This window comes from Olea europaea, unplaced genomic scaffold (assembly GCF_002742605.1).
Source record: "Olea europaea var. sylvestris unplaced genomic scaffold, O_europaea_v1 scaffold343, whole genome shotgun sequence".
Taxonomy (NCBI): Eukaryota; Viridiplantae; Streptophyta; class Magnoliopsida; order Lamiales; family Oleaceae; genus Olea; species Olea europaea.
Window position 1 is genome coordinate 355,665 of NW_019253349.1, and position 11,618 is coordinate 367,282.

Genomic DNA, 11,618 nt, shown 5'->3' on the forward strand with positions numbered 1-11,618 from the left:
GCAAGGTGTGTGTGAGCCTTGATCGTCGACTTTGTTTTGTGGTCATTAACCTTTTTCCATTGCTTTCCTGTCCCTTTGGGCACACTTTTTGCTTGCATAAATGTGTTATCTCGACTGCTGGTTGCTTTTATCCAATTATTAACTTGATTGCCTCATTCTTTGGTTTTTGTTTTGGGTGAGAGAACGAATGCATGGTTGTTGTGCACCTGGCCACTACATATTACAACTTGGTGCTAAAGATGTCCACCTTTCCCTTCAAATAATGAAAAATGGGAAAAGGCGAAGAGTGCTGGATATGCTAAAACCATGGTGCCAGGACAGTATTTAAATATAAAGCCCCATGTTAATATAGTAGATATGATATTTTTGACGATCGTCTTTTGATATTGTTATCAAGTACTGTTTATTTGCATGTTTTGTTCCTTATCGTTATGATCAATGTACTGCCTCTTTAAAATTTACGTATCATTCTAGAATTTTCTTTCAGGAGTTGTTTGGGAGAGATTTTTCAACTCAAAAAATTGATTTTTTGAACGTTATTTCACTATTATAGGCAGCAGGAAGTGTGTATTGCCACTGACAAGGTATGGTTTCTCAATCAAATTTCTAGCAGGATGACTACTTAGATTGTATTCCCTCCATCCCATAAAGATAAGACTTATATATTTTTACAAATATTAAGAAAATGTAATTAATATAAATTGAAAATATAAATTTTTCTTATTTTCCTAATATACCTCTACATTAAATAATAGTTTAAATAGGATTAGTTTATAGGGAAAATTGCAGCAGCGGTAAGGTCTTTCACTTTTTTGCTGACTTTATCCTAACCTTCAATTAATGCTACCAATAGTCCCAAACCTTTCAAAAATATGCACCTGGGGTCCAAATTGATGGAAATCATTGATTTGATTGTTGATTGACCAATAAAAATGAATTTTAACCAATTTTGACCAATTTAAAAGAGTAAAAGGTAACCTTTGCTATTTAACCCTATAAAGCAATTAAAATAAATAATGAAAACAAAATAAAAATAAAAGGGAAAAAAACTATTCATCTCCTTCATCCCAGGGGTACTTTTAATATTAGCCATGTCAAACAACCAATTTTCCACTTTAACCAAAAAAATTTGACATTCACCACAAAGGCCTATTTTAGTGTAAAAGACAAAAATACCCTTAAATGAATTATACAATTATAAAAATAGAAATCTGTTAAAAAGATCAAAATATCCTTAAATTACAAATTAAAATCCAAACACCTCTCAATTGAGATTTGAAAACGAAGTCACTCTTTTCATCAGTTTACCCTAACACGATAAAAACTCTTTGATTTTTCATCCACTTCAACCTCAAAATTTCATAAACTTATCAGTTATCAACCTCAACAAAAATATTTCTTTAAATTTCAGCACTAATTTGGTAAGTATCTTTTCCTAGTATTTAATTTTGTTTCTATTGAAGTCGTATATTTTTTTAAATGGTAGAGAAAATAATATTAGAACCGAATTGAAGGTCGGCACCGATAGCCAGAATTAATTATGGTCCGTTACGGACCATACGAACCATTAAATGGTCCGTTGCGGACCATGTGGTCCAGATCCGGACCCGAATTTTTCTTCTTTTTTATTTTATTTTCTGAATCAATTTTAATTTTTATGTTAAAAAATATAATTAAATATGAAATAAATAATATATGTTAAGATAATGAACGAAATATTTAAAGATAGACTAAATAGAAATTAAAATTTTTTTTTTACTTAAATATATGTTTAGTAATTAAATATACGAAATAAATAATAAATATATGTTTAATAATAAATATATGTTTAGTGAATTAATTATGGAAACAATTAATATAATTAATTAAAGGGATACTTAAATGAAAATATTAATATATTTTAATTCTAATAAATAATCGAAATAGAGTAATTAAACATGAAATAAATAATATACTTAATTAACGAAATATTTAAAGAATAAATGAAATTGAATAATAATTTTCTTATTTAACCAATTAAGATAATTTATTAAAGAAATAGTAAAATGAAAAATCGAATAAAATATTAATATATTTTAATTCAAATAAATAATCGAAATAGAGTAATTAAACATGAAATAAATAATATACATAATTAACGAAATATTTAAAGAATAAATGAAATTGAATAATAATTTTCTTACTTAACCAATTAAGATAATTTATTAAAGAAATAGTAAAATGAAAAATCGAATAAAATATTATTATTTTTATTCAAATAAATAATCGAAATAGAATAATTAAATATGAAATGAATAATATGCATAATTAACGAAATATTTAAAAAATAAATTAAATTCAATAATAATTTTCTTACTTAACCAATTAAGATAATTAATTAAAGAAATGGTTAAATGACAAATTGAATTAAATATTATTATTTTTATTCAAATAAATAATCAAAATAGAATCATTAAATATGAAATAAATAATATGCATGATTAACGAAATATTTAAATAATAAATTAAATTGAATAATAATTTTCTTACTTATCGAATTAAGATAATTAATTAAAGAAATAGTGAAATGAAAAATCGAATTAAATATTATTGTTTTTATTCAAATAAATAATCGAAATAGAATAATTAAATATGAAATGAATAATATACGTAATGAACGAAATATTTAAAGAATAAATTCAATTGAATAATATTTTTTTTTACTTATCGAATTAAGATTATTAATTAAAGAAATAGTGAAATGAAAAATCGAATTAAATATTATTATTTTTATTCAAATAAATAATCGAAATAGAATAATTATGAAATGAATAATATACGTAATTAACGAAATATTTAAAGAATAAATTAAATTGGATGATAATTTTCTTACTTAATCAATTAAAATAATTAATTAAAGAAATAGTGAAATGAAAAATCGAATTAAATATTAATTCAAATTATTCAAATAAATAATCAAATTAAATTTTCTTACTGATTCTTTTTTTGTTACTAATTGTGTTCTATAGTGTAAAAAACTATGGAACACTTCCAGAACAACGAACTTGAGTATATTTTTTATGATTACTATGATGTCGCTAATAATTATTTAATTCGTAATGCAGCTATAGCAAAAGTATGTGTCCCAATCTGTTATTACGGCGAATTTCAAAGGAAAGAAAATGGTCAATGGGAATGAAAATGGACGAATGAAGGAGAAGGGGTTGCTGCTATTTCGATAACAAAAAATACATCATTTACGAAAATGTACAATGAAATACAAAACATGCTTAACTTCGATTCCTCTCAGTATGATATGGAATTGGGATTTTTATTTCAAAAGCATTCAATAATTTCGATTCCACCTTTGAATGTTACTTCTGAAGTGCAAATAAAGCATTTAATTCAATTGAACCAAGGTCGAAAGACAACTCCTATTTGCGTAACTTTGTTGAAGAAAAATGTCCCCGATGGTGAACACGAAATTTTTTATGGAGAGGATCGTAACGAGAATGATTTTTGGGATACTGTTGAGATTGCTCATGATGATGATATGGTTATTCCTGGGACAGTTGCTACTCGTCATGATGTCACCGTTACACAAAAGATTTACGAAAAAGTTCAAGACAACGAGAATGAAAGGCCATTCCTTTATCCAGACAGAGACATAAGTCTGGTGGGAGTTCACATGCTGGGCCGAGTACACGGTCTTCTAATTGTTTTGTAGTTCCTGATGATGAAGATTTACATGTCAATCAATTATTTGACACGAATAGAGATTTGCAAGAAGCTGTGCACCGAATTGCAATGAAACATAATTTTAAGTTTAAGGTAAAAAAAATCAAACAAGTCTACATACACAATTATTTGTGTGGACAACAATTGCAGTTGGCGTTTGAAAGCGACAAAAATGGATACAAATGAGTTCTTTGTAGTTCGCAAGTATGTGCGGGAACATACTTGTGAAGTGGGTATTCATCAAAATGATCACAGGTAAGCTCAATCATGGTTTATTGGTCGACAAATAATGCACAAATTTCATGACTCACAGACGATTTACAGACCTACAGATATCATCAACGACATCCATCGGGAGTATGGGGTAGTTATGAGTTACCAGAAGGCCTAGAAGGTAAAAAAATGTGCATTGGAAGATTTAATAGGTTCGATAGAGGAGGGTTATGCCCAAATTGGTTAGGTATTGCCACAACATGGTAAGAACTAATTCTGACTCGGCGTTTTTTATTGAAACCGATGGGCAGAATCGTTTCAAGTATTTTTTTATGGCTCTTGGACAATGCATTAGAGATTTTCGAAATGCGATGCGACCTCTAATTCTAGTTGATGGTACAGCCTTGAATGCTAGATATGAAGGGAAGTTGATTATTGCTACATGTCAAGATGCCAACATCCAAATTTACCCTCTTGCATTTGGCATTGTCGATGGAGAGACTGATCTAGCAATGCGTTGGTTCTTCACGAAGCTGAGAGACGCAATTGGGGACATCGAGCACTTTGCATTTGTGACTAACTGGGGGCAGTCAATAATAAATGGTATAGCCAAAGTTTTTCCGGAAGCACATCATGGTTATTGCATGTACCACATTCAGGGCAACCTGAAGACTAGGTACCGGGGCAGTGACATCGTTGCATTGTTTAGGAGAGCTGCAAAAGCTTACAGCTTTGAAGAGTTTACGAAGTTCATGGGAGAAATAAAACATAAATTAGAAAGTGCATGGGAATATCTATCAAATATGGGGGTCGAACATTGGGCAAGGTCACATTTTTCAGGACGTCGAATAATGCGGGCATTATTCAAGAAGGATCGAGAGTTACCAATTTTCGCAACGATTCAACATATTCGTAGCAAGTTGCAACAGTGATTTTATGACCGACGTGAGGAATCCCAAAATTGCACTAGTGTGCTAGCTCCGACACAGGAAGATCGACTATTCAAAACTCTGGAAGTGGGAAGTTCCTAATTATATTTCCGAAACTATATTTCCTCTACCAAATGAAGTCGAGTGGGAAGTTCCTAATTATATTGTAGCACTTAATAATTTTTTGCCATCTGAAGTTCGACCGCGTACTTCTAGTCGTAGACGGACGCCTAGAATACTATCTACAGGAGAGTTTCCACAAATGCGTAAGTGCGGGAGGTGCGGCGCTACAGGGCATACACGTCGATTTTGTACAAGTCAGATCCCACTAAACAATGACTCGACGGATGTGTAGTATCTATATAAATCATATGTATTCTCTATTTGTAATATGTTTTTAATTTTCTCAATTTAAATCGGATGTATTTTTAATCACATTGTTTAATTACTCTTTCTAACAGTATATTTGAATAAAAAAATAGGTTAAGTATAATAAATGTATAATTGGTTAAGTTTTTCTTTAATTAATTATATTAATTGGTTAAGTAAAAAATTAATTATTTCATATTTAATTACTTATTTCGATTATTTATTTGAATAAAAATAATAGCACTTACTTCAAGTTTTCGTTTAAGTATTTTTTTCATTAATTACCTTCATTTGGCACGTATATTTGATTATTTATATTCCTTTAAAAATTATATTTCGTTAATTATCTTAGTGTGTATATTGTTTATTTAATATTTCATTGCTATATTTCGATTACTTATGTAAATAAAAATAATAATATTTTGTTTTTTTTCTTTTAATACAAGTGAGACAACGATATATATTAACTGACAATATGGAGAGATTACAGACATAACAACAATATAAATTAAAATAATAATATTTTGTTAATTAAATATTTAAAAAAATTATTACATTACAACACGAATCATACTGAAGTAAACAACATTTACATTTCAATAAAATAATATACAATGCACTAAGGATCACAGTTTTATTCATACAAGTCGCAAGCTAATTTATGTCTCCACATATCAATCCAAGACTAATTTATTGTATCAACATTGCGACCAATGCTCAAAAACTCTATGTACTTTATTGCAAATAAGCCACAATCGCCCCTACAATCGAAGAAGAATATATTAGTTCGATAACATATAATTGAAAATTAAATGTTAAAATTAAAAAGTTTTAAGTCCTTACGATCTTTCTTGTTTTGTCGTCGTCATGTTCCGCACAATAGCTAATCTGTCATTTACTCGAATCATCGCCTGATTAGCCATCATGGGCTCGATCACAACCATTGGCTCCAGTAGATTTTGTGTCAAACAGCTGTGATCAGAGTCGTACACATACATAGTGGAATTAGCAAATACGATTTCCACTGAAAAACAGTATGAGTTTGTGATCACTGGAATGTACATATGTGTACAATCCATCCACGGCTTTTCGCACTTTGGCTGTAGCCCAATCACCCACTCTAGCATGTACTCGGACAGAACATATTCATTCCCCTTGCTTAGGAGCTCGTGATGCTCAATATCTACGATACGAACAAACTCAGAGCTCAGGATAACTCGACTAGGACTATCATAAGATCTCGGGTATCTCTGAGCCCGATCGCGTAACAATTCCATAGCCAAGTCAATATGCTGAAACAAAAAAAAAGTTACGAAAAATACAAAAAAATAGTAGCAAAATAATAAAAATACTTACTCGGACTTAAGGGATTTGAACCAATCATCGAATGCCTTCTGTCTGACCGGGTCGACGTCACGAAAAAGATTGGGAAATGTCCCATCCACAAACCCCCTTCTCTTCCTCTCGGCCGTGTATGGGGGAAACAATGTACTGTGACAGCAATCTTGATCTCTTACCGACCATCAGCTCTAGCGCATCATTAGCATGCTTCTTACCCATCGGCACCTCCGTCGCCTCCTCCGACACGAATACTACATCGTTATCCGTCATCTCTGGTGTCCTCTCGTCCTCCGCAACCCCCTTATCCCCCTCTACTACCACCTCTGGTGTCCCCTCTGCTACCGCCTCGGTCACCCCCTCCGGCACTCCTGTCTCTCCCTTTAGCACCCTTGTCCCTCCCTCCACCCCCTTTATCATCCCGACCTCCTCTGGCACCTCCTGTCCGGCCATCCCGACCTCCTCTGACACCTCCACCCCGGCCATCCCGGCCTCCTCCGGCACCTCCGACCCGACCTCCACCCCCTCCCTCTGGGCTCCGGCACCAAATAAAAAAACTCATCGAATCCTGCGGCCGTTGCCCACCAATCTCGAGGAACACCAGTCTCCCCGACACTCCCTCTGACGAAACCTTGAAAGCCTGCTACATCGCCCCAAAGTGTTGCAACCTCAGTATAAAGCTTTCCTAAATCTCGTCGCAGCACTCCAATCTCATCTCGCAGTGCTACTACCTCTGTCGTTAAATCATGTCGCATCGTTCCCAACTCCTCTCTAATAATACCAGTCATGCGTGCAAAGAAATTATCTGAATGATGGGTCTGACTGGGTGCAGGTGATCCACGTGGAAGGTGGGCGGGTGCGGGAGACGGAGATCTCCTCGGAGAATGTGATAATGGCGGTAGAGGTGATCTCACCGGTGGAGGCGACGGAGATCTCATCGGTGGAGGTGAAGGAGATCTCCTACGTGGAAGTGCTCGTCGTTCTACTGGATGATGCTCCTACACAGAGAAGACAATTAATATTAATAATTCACATATGAATATTATAAATCAGAATAAATAATGATCTTAAATAAACGTACCCTATTTCTATCCGGAACGGACTCAAACACTGGATCATTTTCAATAGATCGAACATGTAATTCACGTACATATATTTGATCCTCCTCTTCCATTGAAACAACCAACTCGGCATGAACCTCGAGCTGACATATCATATTTCAACATGTTAACGAGCATGTATCAAGCCGAGTTAATGTACGTACAATATAAATTGCAAATATATAATACTCACCTGAGGATCGTCGAGGATAGCTGTCAAATCTTTAGCCGATGGCTTCTCATGTGCTCGCCAATGAAGCATTCGTAGGTAGCTAGTCTCCCTTCTGATCGCCCATTTGCTACCCAAAGCAGGGATAGCTTCATATGCCCACAACTGCAACAATTACCAAAAAAAAAAAAATTATTTATAAATTTAATAAAAAATTTTAACACGCATTACGTTAAGCTGAATATTTACCTGCAAAGCCATGCAAAAGCCATATACATCATATTTGCGGTCGCCCCTCTCCGATTTTGGCATAGTATGTATCCTCCTGAATACGTGGAGAGTATCGGTGTAACATCTCAACCCATGGAAAGCTGTTGAAAGCATCGATATTATCAATAACATCCAATGAAAAAATGTCAATCGACGTCCTACGATGTCGACAGCTCAATATACTCTCCTGTATATACACCAATCCTAGCTTCAGCTTATCTAACATGTGATCGCATCTCCTAAATGTATCATCAAACTGTGGTGGTGTAACCGGCCCTTTACCTCCAAAATATAAATACAATAATCTTTTATTTGGTATAATACGGGCTCTCGCTTCTTCTCCAATACAACTCAAGCCTGTAATGATGGCAAATTCAAGGATCGAGAATCTCGATACCTTCCCGTCCCCCATAGCAAAAAAAAGTCGATCGCCATCGACTGGTTTAAGCAGCCGGAGTAATAACGAATCAATAATCTGTCCAGAGAACTGCATGTCCTTCAACGAATAGGACCATAAAAACGACCGATGGAGTATGTCGATGTGCTCCTCATCCAACCCCTCAATCACTGTCGTATAACTGGAAAAGATACAATACGTCGTAACTTTTCCCAAATGAGCTCTCAAATCATTGTCCATATGATATTCCATCCTACAAAAATAATACATGTTAAAACCATATACAAGAGATTATAAATAAAACATCGTATCTTCAAAATTAACCAATCAGATTTCATATTAATAAAGTAATAAATAGATTCATCCAATCACGTATTAAAATAGTTAAACAAAAAAAATTCTCACATATTTGATTATTTAATATTTCATTAAAAATTATATTTCGTTAATTATCAGAATGTATATATTATTCATTTCATATTTAATGATTCTATTTTGATTATTTATTTGAATAAAAATAATAATATTTAATTTGATTTTTCATTTAACCATTTCTTTAATTAATTATCTTAATTGGTTAAGTAAGAAAATTATTACTCAATTTAATTTATTCTTTAAATATTTCGTTAATTACGTATATTATTCATTTCATATTTAATTATTCTATTTCGATTATTTATTTGAATAAAAATAATAATATTTAATTCGATTTTTCATTTCACTATTTTTTTAATTAATTATCTTAATTCGATAAGTAAGAAAATTATTATTCTATTTAATTTATTATTTAAATATTTCGTTAATTATGTATATTATTCATTTCATATTTAATGATTCTATTTCGATTATTTATTTCAATAAAAATAATAATATTTAATTCGATTTGTCATTTAACCATTTCTTTAATTAATTATCTTAATTGATTAAGTAAGAAAATTATTATTCAATTTAATTTATTTTTTAAATATTTCGTTAATTATGTATATTATTCATTTCATATTTAATGATTCTATTTCGATTATTTATTTCAATAAAAATAATAATATTTAATTCGATTTGTCATTTAACCATTTCTTTAATTAATTATCTTAATTGATTAAGTAAGAAAATTATTATTCAATTTAATTTATTTTTTAAATATTTCGTTAATTATGTATATTATTGATTTCATGTTTAATTACTCTATTTCGATTATTTATTTGAATTAAAATATATTAATATTTTCATTTAAGTATTTCTTTAATTAATTATATAAATTCTTTCCATAATTAATTATTTTAATTTTCTTAAGATATATCTTATTTGTTTCATATATTTAATTACTAAACTTATTTAATTACTAAACATATATTTATTATTTATTTCGTATATTTAATTACAAAACATATATTTAAGTCAAAACAAAAAATTAAAATTCTATTTAATCTATCTTTAAATATTTCGTTCATTATCTTAACATAATATTTATTTCATATTTAATTACATTTTTTTAACATAAAAATTAAAATAAATTCATGAAAAAAAACCATTGTCGAGTCCGGACCCGAACCTGATGGTTCGTTACGGACCGAGATGGTCCGTAACGGGCTGGAGCTCTCCGAAAAACTCAATTTCCGACGAACTCCGTCTCATTTTTTCAGTTTTTCTAACATTTCAACGTCAAATTCGATCTTTTCTTCCATTCTAACCATAAAAAATTGAATTTAACTCATATTAAAGTCCTAAACATTCAAACTTTCACATTTTCAAAAAAATTATTTATAAAGAACATGTCTAACCTTCCAGAAAATGACATTCTCCAGTTGATCGAGGTGTGTCCAAAGAGGTCGAAGTGGGTCAGGTCCAGGTCGTCGGTAGGTGGCGGATCCGAACTACTTTTTTTTTCCCTCCTCTTTTTTCTCTCTATTTCTCCTCTTGATTTGCAAATGAGGGGAGTATTTTCAACCATAACAATTTTGTTTAGATTACTTTTTCTTTTTTCTTTTTTATTACAAAAATTTTGGTCAAAGGCCTATGTGGAAAAGTGGGTGGGTGGCTATTAGCCACCATTTCCTCTTCATCCCAACCCGACCCGACCCGACCCAAATTCTTCATTCCATTTCTTGATTTAATCCCTTTGTCTGCTTCTTGATTGAATCCCTTGTTCATTCATTAACCAAGAAATTATTCAGATAGATTCATAGAAATCCCAGTAATTAGAAGCATTTACAGCAGCAGAAAATAGTGAAATTCGAGCAACTTTCATGGGGAAAACAGCAAGGAACATCAAGGGCTCTTTTATCAATCTAAACCCATTATTCTTCACCCGTTTGCTTTCAATCTCTCCATTGAATTCAGTCATCTTCTCTCCAAAAAAAAATTCAAGAAACCAGAAGAACCACTGTTCACCAGCAACTCTAACCAGGTACTGGCCCTTGAAGTTGAGTTGTTGTTCCTGTATTGCCATTTGGATCACCCCAACTTGGAGTTGCAACCCAACCAGGATGTAAATTTTCAGACGCGGGCCCTTGAACTGTAGCTTCAGAATTTCCAGCAGGAACTGCTCAATCAGAAGTTGCATTTCCGGTAGGCTGCACTTGAACAGGCACCCAATTCAAGTTCATACTTGGTCTTTGAGTCCCCCAGTCTGTGTTAGGATTTGTTTGCATTGTACCCCAGCCAGGGTTTGGGTTTTCAGCCCAAGGGGCATTGGGACTGCAAGTTGGATTGAATGCCAGAAGTCGGAGGTTGCCAAGAATTAGGTTTAGGAATGACTGCGGAACCTGAATTTGAAGAAATGGAATGAAGAATTTTGGGTTGGGTTGGGTTGGGTTGAGTGGGGTGGGGAAGGAGATGAATATTTTTTTTCCCTTTTATTTTATAATGTTTTGGTTATTTATTTTAATTGTTTTAAAGTTTTAACAGCAAAGTTACCCTTTTACTCTTTTAAATTGGTCAAAGTTCAATTTTATTGGTCAACATTAACGGTCAATTTGGACCTCATATGTATATTTTTGAAAGATTTGTGACTGTAGGTGATATAAAATGAAGGTCAGGATAAAGTCGGCAAAAAAGTGAAAGGTTAGGAACCGTTGTTGCAATTTTCCATAGTTTATATTTGTTGATAACAATGTATA

At 32.1% G+C, this 11,618-nt stretch overlaps 4 protein-coding genes across 4 annotated transcripts; 1 reads left to right on the plus strand and 3 right to left on the minus strand.

Moving 5' to 3' along the window:
• The first annotated feature begins 549 nt into the window (after window positions 1–549).
• Window positions 550–4,944, plus strand: LOC111386145. The gene is made up of 2 exons (XM_023010598.1): window positions 550–584; window positions 3,105–4,944. The coding sequence occupies exon 2, from the start codon at window positions 4,161–4,163 to the stop codon at window positions 4,860–4,862; it is 702 nt and encodes a 233-aa protein (XP_022866366.1). The 5' UTR covers window positions 550–584; window positions 3,105–4,160; the 3' UTR covers window positions 4,863–4,944.
• Window positions 4,945–5,789: 845 nt separating this feature from the next.
• On the minus strand, window positions 5,790–6,529 carry LOC111386149. Its single transcript, XM_023010602.1, has 2 exons — window positions 6,072–6,529; window positions 5,790–5,989 (listed from the first exon to the last, which is right to left on the minus strand). Exons 1-2 carry the CDS (start codon window positions 6,503–6,505, stop codon window positions 5,914–5,916), a joined length of 510 nt encoding a protein of 169 aa, XP_022866370.1. The 5' UTR covers window positions 6,506–6,529; the 3' UTR covers window positions 5,790–5,913.
• Window positions 6,530–7,307: 778 nt separating this feature from the next.
• Window positions 7,308–8,583, minus strand: LOC111386146. The gene is made up of 3 exons (XM_023010600.1): window positions 8,085–8,583; window positions 7,860–8,000; window positions 7,308–7,770 (listed from the first exon to the last, which is right to left on the minus strand). Exons 1-3 carry the CDS (start codon window positions 8,235–8,237, stop codon window positions 7,609–7,611), a joined length of 456 nt encoding a protein of 151 aa, XP_022866368.1. The 5' UTR covers window positions 8,238–8,583; the 3' UTR covers window positions 7,308–7,608.
• A 43-nt stretch (window positions 8,584–8,626) lies between these two features.
• LOC111386143 lies at window positions 8,627–11,307 on the minus strand. Its single transcript, XM_023010596.1, has 2 exons — window positions 10,281–11,307; window positions 8,627–8,755 (listed from the first exon to the last, which is right to left on the minus strand). Exon 1 carries the CDS (start codon window positions 11,060–11,062, stop codon window positions 10,670–10,672), a length of 393 nt encoding a protein of 130 aa, XP_022866364.1. The 5' UTR covers window positions 11,063–11,307; the 3' UTR covers window positions 8,627–8,755; window positions 10,281–10,669.
• Window positions 11,308–11,618: the final 311 nt, after the last annotated feature.

What these genes read in the sequence shown, in the direction of transcription:
- LOC111386145 (XM_023010598.1), top strand. Translation starts at nt 4,161, where the DNA reads ATGCCCAAATTGGTTAGGTATTGCCACAACATGGTAAGAACTAATTCT.
- LOC111386149 (XM_023010602.1), bottom strand. Translation starts at nt 6,505, where the DNA reads ATGGAATTGTTACGCGATCGGGCTCAGAGATACCCGAGATCTTATGAT. An exon ending in ACGACAAAACAAGAAAGATC is followed by an intron (nt 5,990 to 6,071) that starts GTAAGGACTTAA and finishes CTTCGATTGTAG; the next exon opens with GGGCGATTGTGGCTTATTTG.
- LOC111386146 (XM_023010600.1), bottom strand. Translation starts at nt 8,237, where the DNA reads ATGTTATTGATAATATCGATGCTTTCAACAGCTTTCCATGGGTTGAGA. An exon ending in GCTTTTGCATGGCTTTGCAG is followed by an intron (nt 8,001 to 8,084) that starts GTAAATATTCAG and finishes TAATTGTTGCAG; the next exon opens with TTGTGGGCATATGAAGCTAT. An exon ending in CTATCCTCGACGATCCTCAG is followed by an intron (nt 7,771 to 7,859) that starts GTGAGTATTATA and finishes ATGATATGTCAG; the next exon opens with CTCGAGGTTCATGCCGAGTT.
- LOC111386143 (XM_023010596.1), bottom strand. Translation starts at nt 11,062, where the DNA reads ATGCAACTTCTGATTGAGCAGTTCCTGCTGGAAATTCTGAAGCTACAG.